The 24890-nt window shown below is 37.3% G+C and overlaps 1 protein-coding gene across 3 annotated transcripts in view; it reads left to right on the top strand.

Annotated features, from left to right (window-relative positions):
* CHN1 (chimerin 1) overlaps positions 1-24890 on the top strand; it is a 227390-nt gene that overhangs the window by 88260 nt on the left and 114240 nt on the right. Inside the window, exons 5-6 of one of the 3 annotated variants that reach the window (XM_066281004.1) lie at positions 7756-7787; positions 10401-10514. In XM_066281004.1, the coding sequence (XP_066137101.1) occupies positions 7756-7787; positions 10401-10514 (146 nt within the window). Of the gene's footprint in view, positions 1-7755; positions 7788-10251; positions 10325-10400; positions 10515-24890 lie in introns of those variants that run through there. The other 2 variants (XM_066281005.1, XM_066281006.1) reach the window with 2 other exon arrangements.

Below are 24890 nucleotides of genomic sequence, written 5' to 3' on the forward strand. Positions count from 1 at the left end.
TGGAGAAGCAGATGGGCGCTTCTCCTGTGTGCCCTGGCCGGGAATCGAACCCGGGACTCCCGCACACCAGGCTAACGCTCTACCACTGAGCTAACCGGCCAGGGCCTGTGGTTGTTCTTTTATTTTTATATTTTGTGACAGAGACAGTGATAGAGAGAGGGACAGACAGGAGGGGGAAAGATGAGAAGCATCAATTCTTCGTTGCAGCTCCTTAGTCTCCTTTGTTGTTCATTGATTGCTTTCTCATATGTGTCTTGACGGGAGGGGGCTACAGCAGAGTAAATGACTCCTTGCTCAAGCCAGTGATTTTTGGGCTCAAGCCAGCGACCATGGGGTCATGTCTGTGGTCCTGCACTCAAGTTGGTGAGCCTGCGCTCAAGCTGAATGAGCCTTGCTCTAGCCAGTGACCTTGGGGTTTAAAACTGGGGTCCTTTCTGTCCCAGTCCGATGCCACTGCACCACTGACTGGTCAGGCTGGCCGCTGTGTTTTAAGGGGAATAAGGCTATAGGATTTAATTATCACTGATGTACAGAGAGAAAAAGAGAAAAATTAATGAATAGATAAGTTGATGGTCATTTAAAATAAAAGATATCTATGGGCATTAATTATATAGTAGAAATGGATCCAATGACTTTGTCTTTAAGAACATTTTCTTACTATAGTCATAGGAGTGGGAGAAGTGACCTTGATCATTTGTGCACAATTCCATTCCATTCCATTTTCTTCTATTCATAACATTGTATCACATATTGTAAATTCAGGGGCTCAGGAATTGTCACACTCAAAAGGAACATGTACTTAGTGACTGGCTATGTGTGTGACTACTCCTTAGTCCCTGCTCTGTTCGTTCTCAGCTGAATTTTTGTTAGTATTCTCCAGACCCAGATGAGTAGCACTTTACTTAAAAAAAGTGAATTAATCAACTGTTAAATCATAAATTATTAGAGGCAGAACTTTAAAACATAATATAGCTAACAGTAGAATGTAGCACAAGTTGACAGAAAATAAAACAGTTACTAATGTACTTTTTCTAATTTCAGGAAATTTTGCCAGTTACCATTTGAATGCTCATACACAAGATTTTGTTAAAGAGCTATTATTAAGAGAAAATTAAAAAATTTAAATAGAAATAATCCTTTTATTTATTTTTATATTTTCCCATGTATAAGATGTACCCTTTTTTGAAAAATTTGGCATCTAAAAATTGGGTGCATCTTATATAGTGGTTGTGGTATTTCTAATGCCATAGATGGAACTGAGGACGAGGCAATATATGAAGATAGTGATTCATCATCAGACAGAGATGAGGACAAGCTAATGGAAGTATTGACAGTGATGAGTTGTATGAATTTTATGATGAACAAAACTTGAGTTCAATAACTTTATGTAATAAATTTTTTTTCAAATTTCAGGCCCCAAAATTAAGGTATGTCTTATACATGGGAGCATCTTATACATGGGGAAATACAGTATTTATTTATTATTAATTGAATTTATTGGGATGACACTGGTTTGCAAAACCATACAGGTTTCAAGTACACAACTCAACAAAATACCATCTGCCCCAAGAAAAGTTTCTTTCCATCCCCATTTTCTCCTCTTTGACCACCTCCTCCTCGTTCCCAACCCTCTTTGCCTCTTGTGTCTGTATGTTTGTTGTGTCTATATGTTGTGTCCAGGTGTTGTGTATATATGTTTTTAAATAATCTTTCCACTTTCTTTCATCCAGCACCCCCCATAGCTGTCAGTCTGTTCCAGGGTATCCATGCCTCTGTTTCTATTTTGTCAGTTTATTTTGCTTCTTAGACTTCACATATATGTGAAATCATATGGTACTTGTCTTTCTCTGACTGGCTTATTTCACTTAGCCTAATACTCTCCAGGTCCATCCATATTACTACAAAAGGTAACGTTTCCTTCTTTTTTTATGGTTGCATAGTATGCCATTTGTATAAATGTACCACAACTATTTTTATCTTCCCATGTACTGATTGGCACCTGGGCTGCTTCCAGTCTTGGCCATTGTAAGAAACGCTGCAGTGAACATGGGTGCATATATTCTTTTGAATTAGTGTTTTGGGCTTCTTTGACTATATTCCCAGAATTGGAATCACTGGGTCATAAAGAAGTTCTGTTTTTCATTTTTTTAAGCTAACTCCATACTGCTCTCCACAGAGGCTTCACCAGTCTGCATTCCCACCAATACTGCATGGTGGTTTCCTTTTCTCCACATTCTCTCCAACACTTGCTGGTTCTTGATTTATTGATAATAGCCATTCTGACAGGTGTGAGATAATATCTCATTATGGATTTAGTTTGCATTTCTGTGGTGTTTAGTGACATTAAGCATCTTTTCATGTCCCTTGGCCATCCATAGGTTCTCTTTGGAGAAGTGTCTATTCAGGTCCTTTGCCCATTTTATAATTGGATTATTTCTTTTATTGGTGTTGAGTTGTATAAGTTCTCTATAAATCTTGGATATTAACCCTGTGTCAGATGTTTCATTAGCAAATATGTTCTCCTGTTCAGTGGATTCTCTTTTCATTTTATTGATGGTTTCCTTTGCTGTGCATAACCTTTTTAGTTTGATGTAATTCCATTTATTTTTTTCTTTTGTTTCCCTTGTTTCAGGAAATAGATATATCAGAAAAAAATATTGCTACAAGAGATGTCTTTTTACTGCCTGTTTTCTTCCATGGTTTTTATGGTTTCAAGTCTAACATTTTCAGTCTTTAATCCATTTTAGGTTTATTCTTGTGTATAGTGTAAGAAGGTGGTCTAGTTTCAATTATTTTGCATGTATCTAATTTTCCCAACATTTACTGAATAGATTGTCTTTACTCCATTTTATGTTCTTGCCTCCTTTGTCAAATATTAATTGACTGTATAACTCTGGATTAATTTCTGGGCTTCCTATTTTATTCCATTGACTTTTGTCTGTTTTTATGCCAGTACCATGCCAGTTTGATTACTACAGCCTTGTAGTATAGTTTGATATTCAGTAGCATGATTTAGCCAACTTTATTCTTCTTTCTGAAGATTACTGTAGATTAGCGGTTCTCAACCTGTGGGTCACGACCCCGGCGGGGGTCGAACGACCAAAACACAGGGGTCGCCTAAAGCCATCAGAAAATACATATTTATTATACAATATATTTTTAAATAAAATATGTATTTTCCAATATGTATTTTTCCGATGGCTTTAGGTGACCCCTATGTTTTGGTCATTCGACCCCCCCCCCCCCGCCGCCGGGTTCGCAACCCACAGGTTGAGAACCACTGCTGTAGATATTTGAGGTCTTTTGTGGTTCCATATAAATTTTTGGAATATTTACTGTAGTTCTGTGAAATTAGCCATGGATATCTTGATAGAAATTGCATTGAGTCTATAGATTGCTTTGGATAGTATGGACATTTAATGATGTTAATTCTTCCTGTCCATGAACAAAGTATATGCTTCCACTTATTTGTATCTTCTTCAATTTCTTTCTTCAGTCTTATAAATTTCCAAGTAAGGTCTTTTACATTCTGGTTAAATATATTCCTAAATTTTATTTATTTTTTATGCAATTGTGAAAGCAATTGTTTATTTGGTTTCTCTTTCTGATAGTTCATTATTTATTAGTGTATAAAAATTAAACTGATTTCTGTATATTTATTTTACATCCTGAGACTTTACAAATTCATCTCTCAGTTCTAGTAGTTTTTTTGGTGAAATCTTTAGGGTTCTCTATATACAGTATCATGTCATCTGCAAATAATAACAGTTTTAATTCTTTCTTTGCAGTTTGAATGTATTTTATTTCTTTTTCTTGTCTGATTGCTGTGGCTAGGACTTTTAGTACTATGTTGAATAAGAGTGTTGAAACTGGGCATCCCTGTCTTGTTCCCAATCTTAATGGAAATGATTATCCAAGATTCTGCCAGATGCCTGATCTCAGCAGTTTGGGGTCACTGGGAGTTGGGAGGACAGACCTAACAGATTTCTTATGAGGGGGTGGTACTGGTCAGGCTTGTGGGAAGGTAGGGGTTGTGGCCCCCATTTCAGAGACACACAACTTAGTTTGTCCCAGATTCTGCCAGACTTTAGTAGGGAGGAACCACCAGGAGTCAGGAGGCTAGGGCCACTAGGAGCCTAGAGTGGGGCTAGCAGATCTCCTGTGAAGGGGAGGCACCAATTGGGTTTTTGGGAAAGTAGGGGGAACGGCCTTGAACCCCAAACCATTCAACTCAATCACTGGTACCTCCTGAGTATGCTCAGACCTCTATACACTGGCCCAGGCAGCTGACACCTCAGCAGGGTGCAAACTTTGTAGGGTGGGGCAATTGGTAGTTCAGAGAGTTGAGCTGTTGAATTTCCCCAAGCTGATACTGTAAGGAGGGGACTGCTCCACCCAAGAACTAGGGTGTCTGCAGTGTGGGGGAGGGACTCAGCACAGGTGTCCTGGTGGCTGTCCCTTCAGCTTCTTTCATTAGCCACAAAACCCAGTCTCTCCTCATGTGACTCTGTTCTGCTCTATTCTCCCTTTGCCAAAGCCCAGGGTGAGTCATTGCAAATGAGTTTTTATGCATTGGCCCTTTAAGAGAGCACCAATGTCTCTAATAGATGCTTGTCTGTCCCTGGCAGACAAAATCCTTGCTGATTTTTACAGCCAGATGTGGTTGCCACTTCCTGGCTCTGGTGCTGGGGAACCCGACTTGGGATGCCTTAAGGTTGAGACCCCATGCTTCTCAGAGGAAACCTTGACAGCTGAGCTAGCCCTCCAGAATCTCAGCCTCTACCTGTGGGAGTGGGGCTAGTCTTTTTGGAGTCTTGGCCCTTTCTTCCAGTCTCAGTGTGGCTTCTTCTGTAAATCCTTGAATATAAGACTTCTCTTCAGCTAGTTGTCAGTTGGTTATTCATGTTGATTGCTTTATATTTTAATTGTGATTCTAGTTCGGTTCTGGGGGGAGGTATGTGTAACACTCACTGTGCCACCATCTTGGATCCTTTGATTCCTATTTTTTAAAGGCGATAAAAGCATGAGTGTACTTTTTATTAAAAAGTTGTATTATGGATAATACCAAAGTCCCTTTTTTGCCTTTCCCCTGGATTCCTTAGTTCAGTTCTTTTTCCTAGAGGTAACCATTTAAATTTGATATACTGTATATTTTTTCAAATCTCTCTCTATGCTATAAATATATATTATAGTATAGTGTGTGCAGGTGCTTTTCCTAAATGGTGTCATACTTTATTATTATTCCATAATATATATTTGTATTTAGTAAATTGTTTTACTGATTTCTTTATGTTAGTCTTTATATTTCTATATCATGCTTTCAAACTGTGCATATTACTTATACTATAAAACAGTTTAGTTATTCCCCTCTTGGTATATACTTAAGTTACTGGGATTTTTATAATGACTACAAACAGTGCTTCAGTGAACATTCTTATCCATGTTTTTATGTGTGGATCTGCATGTGTGTCTCTACAGTAAATACGTAGGGTTTGCACATTTGTAGTTTGAATGGACACTGCAAAATGTTCGTCTCGATGACATTTAATCATAAAATGCTGTAACACATTAAATCCTTAACATGTAAACATTGAATTTTTATCTCAAAATCAAAGGTTTGCTCACAAGCAGGTATATGACCCCACTCTAGTAAACTGTGGACCTAAAATGGACCAACTGTAACTGTAGGGACCAGCTGGCTCATTTTTGGTACACTGCGTTTTCTGAGCAGGGAAATTATAGAATAAGACCAAATTTGGTGAAATTTACCTTGATAAGCCAATAAATAACCTGACTATAACCTCAGCAGATACTAGAAAATTCTTGAAGGGTAAAACATTATTTAAATATAATTGTAAGGAAAAGGTAAAATCCGTATCTTTCTTGCAGATATGAAGATGAACATGTGCTTAATATAGTCATATGATATGAGGAAAACAAGGAGATGTTATAATGATTTCAAAGGAAAAGTCAAAATAGCACAAATTTATATGAAGTCAAGGATAGTGAAATGAATTGAAAATAGAGACAGAACCGGGTTATTTTCCCCACTGGGAAGGGAGTAGGGAAGAAGTCAATTAAACCACTATCCCACAGGGAAAAGTTTATGTACCAGTTACCTACGACTTAGCAAGTTTCAAAATAGTTCAAAGACAATGGACTGGACTAGATCAGCCAGTAGCGTATGTTATAGATGATACATAGTTTTTCACTGAAATACATTTTTTCCCCTACAATATAAAGAAATATCTCAAGTTTGCTGAAAACAGTATCAGACCTTGATGACCAGTGGGTAGGTGACTTAGACTTGGCAATCAGGCTCTGTATAGAAGCCAAAGGAGAAAATTACCTGAAGTATAGACATTTGAGTTGCTTTGAGAACTGCTATATTTAACTTAATTCAGATGAGTCAGTGTCAAGTAAACAAAGAGTTTGGGCCCCTTTTGCTGTTCCGGAATTCAGAATCCCAGTTGTGTGGGATTCTTTGTAACTTTGAACAAGGTATCTAACCTCTCTGATACCTAATTTCTTTATCAATAAATGAGAATGATAGTGCTCTCTTATGAGGATGAAATAGAGTAATTCATATCTCATTGTACAGAATAAATGATCTATATATGTAATTAAAACATACAGCACATAGTATGAACTTAATAAATGTAGTCTGTGGTGTCACCCAGCAGCCTTCTAGGGAAAGCTTATTTCATTCCTATGATTTTGCAGGTGGGCCTGGCTTCTTGTCACTCAGGACCAAGTTTAGTCATCTCCGAGAGGCCTCTCCTGACCCTCATTGGCTTTCCCTTTTAAGTTACTTATTCTTATTTTCTTTAGAGCACTTATCACTTCTTCCTATTTTATTTTAAATTTCTTTACCTTTCTTTATTGTCTGTTTCTCACCATTATAATGTAAGTTTCCAAAGTCTAATGACATTTGTCTTATTTCACTAATGTGTTTCCTTCCAGGTAGGACAGTGTCTATCATGTATTTGCCATTCAGTAAATATTTCTGAAATGAACCAGGCAAATATTCTTTCAGTCTACCCCAGTACAGATTCTTTAGAACAGTGGTTTTCAACCTTTTACACTTCGAGACCAGTGAAAACAGGAGAATTATTTCAGGAACTGCTAAGACAGAAATCACCCTGAGCATAAGCAAATTCAACTTAAGGTCATTGAGTCTATAATCTTCCTATGACATCAGTATGTTTAACAAAATTTCTGATGGACCAATCCATGGACTGGTAGTTGAAAAAGACTGCCTTAGACTCTCTTCTGCTGGACCTTTTTTTATCTACCGTACAGCCAGCACACCTGCCCTGGAAAGCTAGGGGAGGGCTGGCGGGAGAACACAGGGCACGGTTGTATAGAGATGTTAACAGAAGGGGGAGTGTGGAGTAACAGGATGGGAGAGAAAGTCACAGTCTGTTCTGACACAATTGTGGCATTAAGTTTTTGGATGTTTTATTTTACTTTTTGGATAAAGTAATGTAAATATTTTTTCAGATTCATAAAATCCTAGAAATGAAAGATAATTTAGTCCCATTCTTTTTACATACAAAGTGTTTTATAGATAAGGAACGGCTGAGAGGTGAAGTGACCAGTCCTAGTGGCACAGGTCATCTGACAGAACTGACCTCCAGTCTGAGTTTTCTTTTCCTTAATATATGCTTTAGTTTGTCGCATATGCAGAATGTTGAGTTACGTTGTGAGCATTTGCATTTTCACAAATATCTTTTTTTTTTTCTTTCCCAATAGGTAGAAAACAGACCAAAGTATTATGGAAGAGAGTAAGTATGGATTATCAGAAAATACTTTATAGATTGGAATATGTTAAAGAGACAGGTAAATGGATACTTTTAGTAAAAAATAAAAGCAAGATGAAGGAGGTATTCAAGTTTGGATGAATGAAATTATTTTTCTGATTATAAATGTAAGTATTCTAATTAGTGAAAACACAGAAAATAAAGACAAGTATAGAGATCTATTTTCCTGTTTTTGCAAAATTGAGATATTATACTTGTAACTTTTTAGCCTAATTTTCCATTTAATAATGAACATTTTTATATTTGATGAAAAATATTATAATCATTTTTAAAGTCTTTAATTTTTCTGATTATTTAGAAGATCTACACAAATGTAGCCCTTTGGAGAAAAGAATAAAAATCACCTAAAATCTCAAAATTCCCCACATATTCATTTATTTTTTATGACTTAATATCATATCAAATAATAATATATATAGCACATGTTTTTAAATTAGTTAAAATTCTATTTAAGTTTTCAAGACTTGTGGATAGAGCATAGGCACTTGTGAGTTTGGGGTAGACACTGGTGTTTTTTATGGTTGTACTGTAATTGAGTCATTTCTCTGCTTTTGGCATTTAGGTTGCATTTAAACGGTGCAGTGATATACTGCAAAATGATGTTTCGGTCAAGGACAGATCACATATATAACAGTAGCATACCATATATATATATAGCCTAGGGGTGTAGTAGACTATACTGTCTAAATTTGTGTAAGTACACTCTGGTGAAATCACCTCACAATGCATTTTTCAGAATGTATCTCTGTCATTAAGGGGCTGTGACTATTATTAAAGGTAACACCTTAAGAAACATCTTAGTGCTGCATATAGCTTTTTATGGGGGGGTGGAAATTTTGGGTCAACTGGTATACCATTGTCAAGTTTTGTTACAAAATTTGTTTTCTTGAATAACATTCTTCTTTAAATTGAGTTTTTTAAACAGATAAATGTTAAATTTTACTAGCTTTATTAATTGATGTCAGGTAAACTTAAAATATCAATATGCTAATCCAGTGGTAGGGGTAGATAATCATATGCTTGCCCCAGCAGAGTCAGAATGGACCTGGTTCTGAAAGATTGAGGAATTTATGAAGATAAAAAATTACAAGCCTGACCTGTGGTGGCGCAGTGGGGTAAAGCGACCTGGAACACTGAGGTTGCCGGTTCAAAACCCTGGGCTTGCCTGGTCAAGGCACATATGGGAGTTGATAGTTGATGCTTCCTGCTCCTCCCCTCTTCTCTCTCTCTCTCTCTCTCTCCTCTCTGAAAATTGAATAAAGTCTTAAAAAAAAAGAAGTTACAGACTACTATTAAACCTACCTGTTCTAATTATCATGATTTAAACATACCTACCGTTAACTGTTTTAAGAGTTAAATTGAGACTGACCATTTCCATAAGGAAAAACTCCAGAAAGTTTCAGTTGAACCCTAGTAAGGTTTCTAAATTATTAAGGCGTCATTTCAGGCCCTTTTGAATATATTACCATCTTTCCCCATGTATAAGATGCACCCTTTCCCGAAAAATTTAGGGTCTAAAAACTGATGCGTCTTATACAGTGGTTGTAGGGTTTTTTTTTACTTGCATGTCTCGCTTTTTTTGCACTTATTTTTGCGCTTATTGGTGTAGATTTTTTTTACTTGCATTTCCGCTTTTTCACTCTTGTTATCCTTTTTTCAAATTTCGGGCCCTGAAATTAAGGTGTGTCTTATACATGAGAACGTCTTATACATGGGGAAATATGGTATTCCAAATTCAAGTGTTTTTTTGTTTTGTTTATTTGTTGTTGTTTTACCAGCAGAAACTGCAGTTTCATTAGAGCAATCACTCCATTCAGTTGTTTTTGAGTTATTAAAAGGACATAATGTATGAGTTCTTTATAAAGTGGAAAATCCCCATGCAAATGTAAGGGGGTTTTATATTTTAATATTAATCATTAGTCACACTGACATTTTTATTTTTTAGTGTTTCTGGTCTGAGTGTTATAGTTGAATCTACTGTGTTTGTGTAAAGAGTGTATTTAGTCTCCTTTTTTTCTCCTTTAATCAAAAATAGGTCTTAGCAGGGAGTGAAAGCAAGTGTTACAGTTCTTTGCTTTTGGCTTGAGTATCCAGTGATGCAGATTATGCACATTATTGGGCAGTCATACCAATTAAGGGCAACCCAGGGTCCTGGAAAATTGCCAACATAGACTGAGCCAAAATTTTGGAGCAATGTTATTAATATGAAGAAAGGAAATGGGAGACATTTCTTTATATTTTTAAACATGTCCACATGGTCAGATGGCTACATAAGAAGGGCAATGTCCTCGCAAAAGAGGTCATTGATCTTCCTTTTGATGGATGTGAATTTTGATTTTGTGATTGTTAAATGGATTGGGTAGTGACTTTGGTGCTGTTTCAATCACCATGGAGAAGCTGGCCAGGAGCCAGGCCCAGAGAAACACAAGCATAGTTCAACTCCACTGCTCCCCTTTGATTATATGGCAGTACTTTGTCTAAGAAAAAAACAACAGGAAAAGGTGGGGGTTTTGTTTTACCTTGTTTTATTGAAAAAGGTGGAAGGCACAGAGTTTCTGAACTGACTTTGTTCCTCAGGTTTCACGGCATGATCTCCCGAGAAGCGGCAGACCAGCTCTTGAGTGTGGCTGAGGGCAGCTACCTCATTCGGGAGAGCCAGCGTCAACCAGGAACCTACACTTTGGCTTTAAGGTTGGTCATGGACCTGTAATTATAACTGTGCTTCGTTTATAACCCTCTTAATAGAGATTTAAATTTTAAAAGTATCCAGCATGTAATTGAATTGGTTCTTGTTTTCTTGGGACCTAATTACCATTTTAATAGCTTTGAGGCCCTTGAAAAATTCCTCATGAATGGTAGCACTTGGTGATTAAGAATTGAAAAACTTTTAAGTTATTTTTATTGTAGCTGCTTTCTTCTATATCATCTTGAGTCCTCTCCCATCTGTCCTGCTTTGTCAGCTCCCATCTATTTCTTGAATGAAGAAAGGAACTAAGACAAAAGATCTTTGAAACTCACAAAATTAAAGCCAGTGTCACTTCTCTTAGATTGGCTTTTGGTTAAAGGAGCTTTTCCTGGGAGCTCCTGGCTCTTTCCTATCAGCTGAACTTCACCTAGTGTTCTGGCTGTTCTTAGCTTACAGTCTGTGCCCCAAAAACCAATATTTCCATTAACCCTGCAATAGTAATATAACAATAATACAATTGCATACTTATCCTTTGGGGCTCACCCCATGCCAGGCCTCTAACCTCTTAAATCTTCACGACTCTAAGATCTTGTACTGTTACCTTCTCTATTTTATGGATAAGGAAACAGAGGAACTAGAGGTTGAGTAACTTGGCCAAGATCATACATTTAATAGTTTGTGTAGCTGGTATTTGAACCCAGACAATCTGGCTTCAGAGCCTGTGCACTTCTTAACCACTCTATATTGCTGTCTTTCCAAAGGCTTGGAAAAATTATCCATAGTTTGTCCATTTCTTCATTTGTTCATCAGTGCATTCATCCATCCATTCTTTGGAAAAGTCTTAAAAACAGAAACTTCCAAAGAAAGAGGTCAAAGAAATGACACTTCATGGCCACAAAGAGTGAATAGAAAGGTAATGTTATTGCTTAGGATTCTCATATGACCATGTCTAACTTCTTTACTCAGTTATAATATAATTCAGTATTTTTTTTGTGTGTGTATTTTTCTGAAGTTAGAAACAGGGAGGCAGTCAGACAGACTCCTGCATGCGCCCAACCGGCATCCACCCGGCACAGCCACCAGGGGGCGATGCTCTGTTGCAACCAGAGCCATTCTAGCGCCTGAGGCAGAGGCCACAGAGCCATCCTCAGAGCCCGGGCCATCTTTGCTCCAATGGAGCCCTGGCTGTGGAAGGGGAAGAGAGAGACAGAGAGGAAGGAGAGGGGGAGGGGTGGAGAAACAGATGGGCACCTCTCTTGTGTGCCCTGGCTGGGAATCGAACCCAGGACTCCTGCACTCCAGGCCAACGCTCTACCACTGAGCCAACCAGCCAGGGCCAATTCAGTATTTTATACTGAATTCTGAATTAATTGTGTACTTAGAGAACAGAACTTGTTACAGGAGTTCATGGAAGTTTGCTTTTTCTGACAAATGATAAAGTATAAGTCCCCCTTTAATTACTTAATTATGTCATTTATCAGGTTTAAATTATGGCATATAGGGGAAAAATCTGGGCTGGGAAACTCCTTAAAGTCAGTTTCTTCATCTTTCTACTCCTAACATTTTATAATTTGGGGAAGTGTCTGGGGTAAATAAGCTTTGATGTAGAGGCTAGTGGACCTGAGGAAGGAAGAAGGAGGATTGGTGAGCAGAGAGAAAGAAATCTACACAACACTCTCTTCCTTTCCCCTTTGTTGCTCTCTTACCTCCCCTCTGAGATCATACAGGAAGTTTCAAAACTGTAATTTGAACTCAGTTTTGCCTCCTTGCAAAGTTTTCATACCCTCCATTCTATCCTGTTGCCTGTCATAACATGCTATCGTGCAGTTTTCACTTAATGGCACCAGCAAACACCTGGGTCAAGGATTGAGTTTGGAGAAAGTAGCACCTAAACCTTCCCAGCTCTTCCTCATCCCCACACTTCACTCTCTCTTGTGCTGCAGACGCCTATATTGTTCATTAGTGAAAAGGACTCTTTCTTCTTGCTCTCTCATACAGCCAAACCTAATCTTTTCTTTCATAAGCTTGTCTCAAATTTCTTTCTCCTTTTCAATTGCAAGCCACTTTCTAGACTAGTTCGGTAACTACCTAAGATACCTTCCTGTATCCAGCCTTGTCCCTGCAGTATATCCTTAACAGTACTGTGAATACCTGTCAACCAATCTTAAAATCTGTTGCAATGACCAGCAAGGTTGTAGTGTTGAGTAGGGCACAAGGTTTCAAAGATTGCACCCCCTCCCACCATTGACATCTCCCCCATGCTTGTGGAGGCCTAATCCTTCACTGGTGGTCTTTGAGATCATGTGACAAATTACTTAGGGGACGAAGTATTGTATGTGTTCTGTGACAGTACTAATATTCTGAAGTCAGAAGAGAGGTTCTTAGCCATGGCATGGAAGGTATTCTGCAGTTGACAGTGTGCTGTCCTTTTCAGCACCATCTCCTCTTATACTTCATCTCAGCCTGAATTTTGGGCCGGGCCTTGTGTGTCTTTTCTCTCTTTGCTCACGTTGACCGTTGGATCAGGAAAAATGACCGTTGCTCAATGAAAGGAGGCATACAGGCAGGTGTCCACATGGTTGAGTGTGTAATTGAGGATGCTAGGCCAGGCATCAGATTATACCTTATGAAGAACTAGAGGTTTCAAAGTGACTTTGGGATATTTTGCATGTTGACATTTGGGTTAGCTATGGTTTAATGAGATATGGCAAATATCAGTAATGTGTAAACCTAAGACAATTTAAGAAGTTTGATTGAAAACCTCTTTAAAATAATTTTAATCATTTTAAAACTAATTCTTTAAAAAATATTTATTCATGTGATTTTTCTCACTAGAAGAAAAAGTTATCACATTCACTGTTATACATAGTGAGTGACAAATGAAAAGGGATAGACTAGTGCATGTTTTCTATTTTATTATATGTTAAGTACATACAAAACAATAAATTTTAAGAAATAATAAAATTATTAACCATCATGATACTATAACTGTTTTATGCCCAGCATGTATTTTAAGAAACAGCTATTGCTTCTGGAGTCTCCCATGTTCCCACATGCTCCCTCCTGTTCCTCACACCGGCAGCCTCATCCTGATTATTACTCCCTTGCCTTTCTTTATAAATTTATAACATATGTTTGTACCCTATATAAACATTGTTTTGATTTGCTTGTTTTGGACTTAAAATGAATAGAACATGTAGAATGTATTCTTCAACTTTTTTTTCACTCAAACCTCTTGTCCTGAGATATATAGTCTTACTGTAGAACATGGCTGTAATTTATTCATTTTTACTGTTATATAATGATCTTTTAAATGATTATACTATAACTCTAGTTACTTGACCTTATTGTGTATATTTAACCTCTCTGAGCTTTAGTTTTCTGTTTGTAAAATGAAACCTTTTAAGAGTAATTATTCCCACTTTCAAGAATCAAATTATCTTACAAATTGAGATGCCTTCAGCTACAAGTGTTATATGATACTTAAAATCAGCAAACTCTACCTGCTTAAACAATAAATTATTTAAGGTTGTAAAATCTCACATAATGGGAAATTCAGAAATGCTATAGTATGGATCAAGGACTTGTGATCTTTCCATTTCTGGCCACTCATAGCATGCAGCGTAAGGCTGATTTTCCTTGTAGACAGAGGTGGCTGCCGGAGGCAGTCAGAGCTGTGTGCTTCCTTGTTTATGCCCGGCACAAGATTACAGGGGAACCTGTTCTCTCTCATGTAGCTTGTACATCCTTTCAGGTTGATTGAGCCAGTGTGGGTCTGTCTTTCCCAGCCTTTGGGCCAGTAACAATCTGGGGGAAAATGCATGTACTGATTGCTTGTCCAACTAGTACTGGCTCTTGGACCTGGGAGAAGGGGCAGCTTCTAATGGAAGATAAGTATCTTTGGGAGGAAGTCTGGTGACCAAACAAATTTGGATTTTCTTTTTTTGTCTGAAAGAAAGGAAGAAGGTTGGAGTGTATGTGTTTGTGTGTGGGGGGGAAGGGGGTAGGTCGGGAATGGAAACAGTTACACTATGTAGCTTAGTAGGTGTTCATTAAAGTTGTTTCCATGTGTTAGACAGTGGGAATCAGTACATGGTGTAATTCTTCAAATATTTAGTCCTGATCAAACTTTTATTAAAGTAGTATATCCAGTTTTAGTTTTGGTAAGTAGTAGGAAAACGTGGTATGAGCTCCACATAAACTTTATGTGAAGCCAGGCACCAAAGTTTTATAAAGTCTGTGTCGGTGATATTCTTCTGCCTATAGTATTTTCAAAACTTGATTTAAAATATATTCGAATCTGACTTAATTCAGTATTTGAAAGGTGATAAGGAAAACCTAAGTATGTTAATTTTAGCACAGTAAAATTCATTGTACTTTTGACTAATACATTCCTTAAAATATTTATCCCTGGTGTGTCACTAATATGTGTCAAGGCCTTTTGTAGAAAGCAGGATCTTGGTCTTCATTGTTAAATTGGAAAATTATCATTATCTCCCAGATAATTGCATCATCAAAAATAATAGCATTTGTTGGGCATTTGTATTCTGCCAGGTACTGTCCAAATGGGTCAAGGAAGAAGACATTTAAGCTGCCTCTTAAAAATAGAGTAGAAGTTTGCTAGGTAGCAGGATAGGATGTGGTGAAAAGTCAGCATTTTGGGAAGAAGAAACAGCCGAGGCTGGAATACACTGAGCAGCACAGGACATTTGGTCTGTGGCTGGCTGTGAGGTTGGAGAGTGCACGCAGTGTCAGCAGTAAGTGTGCCAGGAAGGCCTGGTATTTCATGCTTAAGAATTTGGATTTTATCTGTAGGAAATGGGAGTCAGTGAAGACTTTTTAAAGAAGAGAGTGATGATAATATTCGTAATTTAGAAAGATTATTGCTGGAGCAATAAGAACCAAGTGGAAAGAGTGGTGGGAACTAAGCTGTACCAGAATTATTTAGAAAATTAATTTAGTAAGCAATTTTTCTTTGGCTATGGAGAACTGATCTTTCAAAGGGTTTCTAGATGTCTCATAGATTTCAAGGGGTTCACTTTGAGGAGAAAGGTTAGCTCAGAATCTGACAATTCCAGAGACATTTTTGTTGAGTTGAAATCATTTTAGTTTCTCTAAATTGGGAAAAGAAAAAGATGACATATGTACAGAAGTTGATAATCCCCAATCCTGTATCTGGGTGTTCGAGGACAGAATTGGGCATGTTCCAGGGAAGGCTTTACCCAGAGTGCTTGGCACTTTCCTGTGGGTTTTATGCTGGCCAACCATAAAGACAAAAAGTATTTGGAGAAATTTTAGATAATAGAGAACAAATGAGAATTTAAAAACTGAGAAAGCATACTCTATGTTTGGACATATTTATTATGTTTTCTTTTTCTTTCTCTTTTCTCTCTTTTTAGGGGGGAGGGAGAAGTGGGAAGCATCAACTCATAGTAGTTGCTTCCCATATATACCTTTACCGGGCAAGGCTAGAGTTTTGAACCGATGACCTTAGCGTTCCAGGTTGACGTTTTGTCCACTGTGCCACCATAGGTCAGGCTTCTTTTTCTTTTTTTGAGAGAGAGGCAGGGAGAGAGAGAGAGAGACGGGAACATTGAGCTGTTCCTGTATGTGCCCTGACAGGGGAATCGAACCTGGCAACCTCCACACTCTGGGACGATGCTCCAACCCACCAAGCTATCTAGCCAGAGCTTAATTTTTGTTGATTTTTAGAGAGACAGAGAGAGGAAGGAAGAAAAAGAGGAGAGGGAGAGGGAAAGGAAGCATTTGTTTTCCACTCATTTGTGCATATTTTGGTTGCTTCCTGTCTGTGCCCTGACCAGAGATCAAACCTCCAACTTTGTTGTTTCAGGACAATGCTCTTAATGGACTAAGCTAACCAGCCAGTTCCTGTTACGTTTTCTTTTAAAAAAAATATAATCTTTCTTATGTGATAAATTCTGGAATACATATAGTCTAGGTTAATCTGAAAAATAAAATTCATTAAACAAGGCATTATGTATACTATATATAGAATTAGGTATCTGTTGGATATATATGTAAGTAGAGAGATATCCAAAAGAACAATCACCAAAATGTTCATCGTGTTTATCTTTGAGTGATGAATTTTTATTTCTTTGTACCTTTCTGAGTGCCTGGTTTTTATTTTATAACACATGTATATAATTTTTACAGTCAATCAAAGAAAATCGATAGGACTCTCTTCATTTGGAGAAGTCCTGAAGACGCCAGCTGCAGTCTTTAATCAAAGTGAAAGATAATACCTCCTGTGTCTCTGAATATTTGACTCTAAGTGGAGTCTATTAACTTATTAAATTAATTGTTAAGAAGAAGAATTGGTCAACCTTAGGGGCAACAGACAGTGGCCAGTGTTCTAGAGTCCAGGGTCTGTGAGAGAGAAGAGCCTACGCTAACACTGGCAGTGCTGTTTCTAGTACGGAGATGAATACAAGGAACCATATGAGTATTGTTAACTATACTGCATATCCCCAAATCATTTGATCATGTGATCCGCTTTTAATAGAATCCCTTTGTGGAATACACTGAGAAATATCCCATTAAACATTTGATTTACTCAGTTCCTCTTATTCTGAACTTCATGCTCCCCAAGCAACTTCAAATGAACAGCTTCTTATATGATCTTGTCTACATGGAGAGAACACTTAAAATATATAGGTTGAGTATTAAGAGCCTTTGAGTTATGTCTCATTTCAGTTAACAAATCAGAATTAAATGCTGGGAGTTGAGGGAGAAAAGAGGAGAAACAATCTATTATATTTCTTCTGTTTGATAAGTTAACAGAGACATCCTTCCCATTTTTCTTCTTTTTTTCCACACCTCTTTTTGATAAATACACCTAAGAGATTTCTCGCTAAAGTGTTAAATTCATAGATTAAAAAAAAAACCCCAAACAACAGACTTAAGGGCTGATTGCCTCACTGATTCTTTTTCTTCCTGTTTTCTGATTTTTTTCCTGAACCAAAAAAAGATTTACTTTCTATCCAAAGAGTGTTCTGAAGCATCTACCTATGGCAACCAAGAAAACATATGTATTAAAAAAAATGCTTTTTTTCCCTAACTTTATTTGCAGGCTTGGTTTTTGCATGTTATGGTATCTTACTCTATTTTTTAAAAAACTTTAAAAAATTAGTTATAAATAACATACCAATTCACCCATTGAAAGTGTACAGTTCAATGAATTTTAGTACATTCAGAAAGTTATGCAACAAAATCCATTTTAGAACATTTAGTCACCCTAAAAAGAAACTCCATACCCATTTGCAGTCACTTCCCATTTCTCCCAACCCTCCCAGCCTCAGGGAACCATTAACCTACTTTTATAGAGTGTATCTCTGGGATTTTTCACATAAATGGAATCATATATATAATGTGTTCTTTTGTAAATGCCTTCTTTCCCTTAGTATGACCTAAAAGTTCAGTCTTGTTGCTGGATGTATCGCTACTTTATTTCTTTTTATGAACAAATAATGTTTGTCGCAGTGGTTGCATGTATACCACATTATGTTTATCTGTTCATCACTTGATGGACGTTTGAATTGTTTCCACTTTTTGACCATTATGAATAATGATGCTATCATGAATAATGCTACTCACAAGTTTTTGTGTGGACATGTTTTTATTTCTCTTGACTATATACCTAGGACTGAAATTGCTCACATTGTATTGTAACTTTATGTTTACATATTGCAACTTTATATTTGACATTTTTAGGAACTGCTAAATTTTTTTTCCAAAGTTGTTTTACCATTTTATAATCCCACCAGCAATATGTGATGGTTCTAGTTTCTCTAGTCCTCACTAACACTATGTCTTTAGTTTAAAAAGTGGATGTGACATCCTAGTGAGTGTGAAAAGGTATCTCATTGTGATTTTGAATTGTACCTTACTCTTGAATAGAACTTAATTTTTATGCTCAACATGGTTTTTATTCACTGTATTCTATCATGTTCAAACTTAAGTTTACTTTGAAAAGTATACATACATAGCAGTAGATTTAAAGCAACAGTGGATAGCATAACCAGGTGGTGGTGCAGTGGATAGAGCATCGACCTGGGACACTGAGGACTCAGGTTCAAAACCCTGAGGTTTACTGCTTGAGCCCAAAGGTTGCTGGCTTGAAGCCCAAGCTCGCTGGTTTGAGCCCAAGGTCACTGGCTTGAGCAAGGGGTCATTGGCTCGGCTGGAGGAGCCCCCAAGTCAAGGCACATATGAGAAAGCAATCTATGAACAACTAAGGTGCCACAACTATGAGTTGACGCTTCTCATCTCTCCCCCTTACTGTCTGTCTGGGCCTGCCTGTCTCTGTCTGTCTCTCTCTCTGTCTCACTAAGTAAAATAAAAAATAAAGCAACAGTGCATAAAGAAAAAAAAAAGGTAATTTCAAGATATTTTGGTTTTTGTATTTTAAAGGACTAGCTTAAGGCAAATTTCATTGAGCATTTCATTTAGGGTGGAGTTGAATTTCAAGTAGTACATTTTGGGGCTAATCAATAGAAACTTTAATATCAGAGAGATAACTGACTCTGGTAATCTACCTATTCTGTAAAGGAATCTGGAATCTGACTTCTGTATCTACCTTAAGGCATAGTAGAAAACATACCTGGCTCTCTTAATTCAAGATCTGTTACTTGGTAACAAAATACAGCCGTAGAATGTGTTGATAACGTGCCTCCTTTCCTGTGAATGATTTGGCACACCTTAAATATTTTATTAGTGGATATAATGGTTTTATAAATATAATAATAGTTAACATTTATTAAACATTTACTGTGTCAGGCAGTATGGAAATACTTTATGTGAATTATCTTTCAGTATTTTCCAATACTTTTTCATATCGTGGCACCCATTGAAAATGACGATGGTATGTGGCAATAAATGCACAAGGCTGATCAGGGCCAAATGTGACTGGCCCAAGGACTTGAGCATCTGACCTCCTGGCCTCGGAAAGGCTGGACAGTTTTTTTTTTCTTTATTTAGATGGGGGCTGGACAGTTTTGATATTTGTAATTTATGTCCTCTATTTATGGTATCTAGGTTGGAAAACTCAGTTTTATCTGAAAAAATTACGCAGTAGATATTATATTTTCTGCATTTTACAGATACAGAAATGAAGACAGCTTGCTCAAAAACAAAAAGGTAAAATACAGGGACTATAATTTATTAAAAAATAGAACATCCTAAATAATAATAAAATATGCAGCATTTATATAAATTGACAAGGAATGTGGCTAACACAAGAGTAAACTCAACTTTTAAATCAATAAGTTTTAAACAATGATTTTAAAGTTACTAATACATTACCATTTTTATGAAGAAGATAAACCTTTCTTTAAAGCTTCAACTAATAAAGGGTTAACTTTCTTTAAGGGTGAGATTTACTCAACTAATTCTTAATGGTTAAGTTTTCACTTCCTCACTCATAAGAAAAGAGAAAAGCCCAATTAATAAAATTATATATGGCCCTGGCCGGTTGGCTCAGTGGTAGAGCGTCGGCCTGGCGTGCAAGGGGTCCCAGGTTGGATTCCCGGCCAGGGCACACAGGAGAAGTGCCCATCTGCTTCTCCACCCCTCCCCCCTCCTTCCTCTCTGTCTCTCTCTTCCCCTCCTGCAGTGAGGCTCCATTGGAGCAAAGATGGCCCGGGCGCTGGGGATGGCTCCTTGGCCTCTGCCCCAGGCGCTAGAGTGGCTCTGGTCGCAACAGAGTGACCCCCCAGAGGGGCAGAGCATCGCCCCCTGGTGGGCAGAGCGTTGCCCCCTGTTGGACGTGCCAGGTGGATCCCGGTCGGGTGCATGCGGGAGTCTGACTGTCTCTCCCCATTTCCAGCTTCGGAAAAATACAAAAAAAAAAAAATTATATATAAAATTTAATTATTTAAGCTAAAATTCCATTTTAAATTCATTTGGTGATCATTTATGCTTATAAAAATGATTTTATAGTGAATTTGGGTAATTTCTCAAAGAAATAACAGCAATAATAATATATAAAAATAATGGCATATTTATATCCATAAGATTTCTTACATCTCTCTTTATTATGAAAACATCATATGGATGAATTACAATTTTTTTCAATTGAGAAACATGTATAATGATAAATTATATTACATTTCCACCACATATTTCTAGTTCCACTTTTTAGAGATAATGCCATTCACAATTATTTATCTGTCCTTCCAGAAATTGGTCATATATAAAATGTACATATATTTTTATGACATGTATATCTACTTTATTTTATTTCAAGTGATAATTGCTAGGGGTTGGCTAACCATAGCAGCAAAGATAATATCTAGTCTTTCCAGAGGTTTGCCCTACTGTCTCCCTGCCTAGTAGTAATGTAATAAACTGCTAATGCATGAATAAAGCCATCAGTACCTTGTTTGTTTAGTTTTAGAGGATAGATGGTAGTTTAACAGCATGTTGAGCTAGATCCTGTGAGTTTAGCTTCAGTTCCTATGATGAGAGTTGATGATTGGTGATAGACTGTACAACAAGATGATAAAATGGGGTTTCTTTATGGTATAATGCAATTGTGATTGAATTTATTGTGAGTTTAGAATGCTGGTAAGATTCTATTAAGTAAAGAATTACTGTGAGAATGTTATTTAATCTTTACTGCTCTGAAAATTTAGTATGAAGAAACTATTGCTACTGTATTAGAAAATGATAAAATGCATTGAAGTAAAAAATGTAATTTTGCTAATGATTTACAAAACCCCAACAGTTCTGTTGGCTGAGGTGAGAATGCAACCGGCACCAGGTGTTAGACTGGTGGGGTCAGACTGGAACTTGCTCCAGGAACCACAGTACTTGAGTTTGGGCTAGAGGAGAATACAAAGCCAAGACTCAAATCACAAGAGTAAGTTTATTTAGAAAAGTCACAGAGGTATAAGAAATGGGCTTTAGGAAACCAGTTACAGATGCCAAAGAAGGGGTACTTAGGAGAAAGAAACTCCCCTTTGGGGACGAGGATGGGGAAGGCATGGGCACTCCATGGAGGGAGGACACACGTGCTGGGTCCTCTGTCCTAAGTGCTATTAAGGGAGGAGACTTTAGTGGTGTTCCCAGGGAACGATCTCAATAGAATATTCATCAACCCTCCAGGTGTGTCCTTTCAGGGCTGTGGTCTCCACTGATTGGTTGGCACCAGGGGGTCCTTAATCAGTGCAGCTAGTCCAAGGTCAGCTATGGCATCACTTGTCTGGTTTTGCTGCTTTTCTGAGCCTGGAGCTGAAACACAACTGTGTCCTTGCTTTGATGACCTTCTGTATCTAGCCATCATCCTTGCCCTACTTGTGTCTAACTGCCTATCACAATTCTTAATTGAATCTCAGAATATTTGTTTGACCTTGAAAGTGAACTATCTACAGAGTTCCTGGGTAAAGTCAGAGAATTATAGCATATTGGTAAAGGAGCTTTCAGATTTTAAAAATATGAACATTGGATGAAAGCTTTTTTCAGGTTTAGGAAGAAGGATCAAAAGGAACTGGGGAAAGATTATGCTGCTGGTAGGCGTTGACATGTAATGTACTTTGTGTTCTTTTGATCTGATAGCTCATGATAGGTTTAGCTGGTTACCATGGTTTCATTTCATTTCCTGCAAACTTTCTTGTTGTGCTATTTGGAATAAGTGGAAAATAATGTTCTGCACAATAATTTTTGTAAGTGGTACTCTGCTTCTTTTAGTTAAGATTATAAATTCATTTTTTGAGAATTTCCTTGGATATGAGAGTGCATGAAAGGCAAAGGATGTGAATAACAGATGGTAACAATAGAATTTAGTAATCTTGTGATATAAAGACTAGTATTGATAAAAAAGGATAGCATAATTTACTTAAAAATGTAATTTTCATGTTTTATCAGTGACATAAGCTTTAAAAAATATTGGTATAGCCTGACCAGACAGTGACGCAGTGGATAGAGCATCGGACTGGGATGCAGAAGACCCAGGTTCAAGACCCCCGAGGTCGCCAGCTTGAGCGCGGGCTCATCTGGTTTGAGCAAAAAGCTCACCAGCTTGAGCCCAAGGTCGCTGGCTCGAGCAAGGGGTTACTCGGTCTGCTGAAGGCCCACAGTCAAGGCACATATGAGAAAGCAATCAGTGAACAACTAAGGTGTTGCAACGCTCAATGAAAAACTAATGATTGATGCTTCTCATCTCTCCGTTCCTGTCTGTCTGTCCCTGTCTATCCCTCGCTCTGACTCTCTGTCTCTGTTAAAATATATATATATTGGTATAATAATTCCAGTTTATATGAAGGACCCTCAGGTCAAGTGTGTTGTATATTATAATACAACAAAACATAGAAAGTAATTGATACAACATAGTAGGGAGTGGGTAGTTTAATATAAGGCATCCCTTACTTGAAAAAAGATAGATATCTTTTTGTAAATAGTCACAAATTAACACATATAAATGCACAAGAGTTCATAGCTTTTTTTTCCCTAACATATATACCCAACATTGAAAACATTAAAACTGTAGAAAAGCAGCCCTGGCTGGACAGCTCAGTTGGTCAGAGCATTGTCCCAAAGCACAGAGGTTACGGGTTCAATTTCTGGTCAGGGCACATGGAAGAACAGCTCAGTGTTCCTGTCTTTCTTCCTCTCTCCCTCCTCTCTAACTAAAATCAATAAATAAAAAATAAAAATGTAGAAAAGCAGAAGGAAAAGTAAAAATCCACCTCTAATCCTGTTACCTAAAGATAAGCACTGTAAAAATCATAGTATATGAAATTTTTTTTAAAAATTTTTTTTTTATTTATTCATTTTTAGAGAGGAGAGAGAGAGAGAGAGAGGGAGAGAGAGAGAGAGAGAGACAGAGAGAAGGGGGAAGAGCTGGAAGCATCAACTCCCATATGTGCCTTGACCAGGCAAGCCCAGGGTTTTGAACCGGCGACCTCAGCATTTCCAGGTCGACGCTTTATCCACTGCACCACCACAGGTCAGGCTCGTATATGAAATTCTAATACTTTCCTGGGATAAACAAAAATGGTTCCATACCAAGTATACTTTTTATGGTATACTTTTTCAATTAGCTATATATCATGAATATTTTCCATATCAGTAAATATGTGAGAAGTTTGCTATTTGAATTAATTCTTCATAAGGTCATGTTTTACCTCCCAATTTTTAAAAACTCTGGTTTCCACTTATTATATTTACTTATTTAAATTTAGAGCTATCATAAACTTGTTTTTTTATCAAAATGTACAATACAGAAACTCTAAAATGCAGAAATATAAGGAATTATTACATCTAGTCTCACTGGCCCACAAATAATATTTTTGCCATTTTAATAAAAAGTTTTTTATTATGCCTGGCCTGTGGTGGCGCAGTGGATAGAGCATTGACCTGGAATGGTGAGGTCGGTAGCTTGAAACCCTGGGCTTGCCTGGTTGAGGCACATATAAGCAGTCAGTCAATGAACAGCTAAAGTAAAGCAATTATGAGTTGATACTTCTCATACCCATCCACTTCTCCTCTCTTTGTAAAAAAAAAAAAAAAAAAAAAATCTTAAAAAATATTTTTTTATATAGTGATGGAAGATGATTTGACTGTGGGCCTAACTGCAATATGCAGATCATGTATCACAGAAATGTATACTTGAAACCTATATAATCCTATTGACCAGTGTCCCCTCCCCAGTAAATTTAATTAAAAATAGGTAAATAAAATTTTGCTTTAAAAACTGTTTTTTTGCCTGGCCTGTGGTGGCACAGTAGATAAAGCATCAACCTGGAATGCTGAGGTCACTCATTTGAAATCCTGGGCTTGCCTGGTCAAGGCACATCTGACAAGCAGAGAAAAACTAAAGTAAAGCAACTATGAATTGATACTTCTTGTCGTCCCCCCACTCTGTAAAATCAATAAATAAAATCTTTAAAAGTAAAAGTATTATTTATTGTTGTACCTTTGTTATTTTAAAAATTATAATGGTACTCTTCTGAGTGTCAAATATACAAAGATGAATAAGACATTCAAGATCCCTGGCCATGTGGAGTTTATTAGGGAGTGAGAAGATTAAACTTTAATGAGATTGTCCCACGTACATAGAGTTAAAACTGAGGCAAGCTCTGTGGAGGGAGAAGGACAGGGAACTGTGACTGTATACAGGAAAAGCTGATCTAAATTCTAGGAATTTAATAGGATGGGTTTCTGTCCAATTTTGTCTTATTTAGAGGTATTCGATCATTCATTTTGGGAAATACCGCTGGTTCTGCCCCCCACCACCGTTACTGCACACCTTTTTTCTTGCTAGTGCCCAAAGATAATCACTGTGATCAGTTCAGAGGAGCCTGTTCTCTAGTTCATCAGAGAGCTCTTTTTGTTTAGCAAGCTGTTAGTTCCATTGTAGTTAA

The sequence above is a fragment of the Saccopteryx bilineata genome, chromosome 5 (genome assembly GCF_036850765.1).
Source record: "Saccopteryx bilineata isolate mSacBil1 chromosome 5, mSacBil1_pri_phased_curated, whole genome shotgun sequence".
Lineage (NCBI taxonomy): Eukaryota > Metazoa > Chordata > Mammalia > Chiroptera > Emballonuridae > Saccopteryx > Saccopteryx bilineata.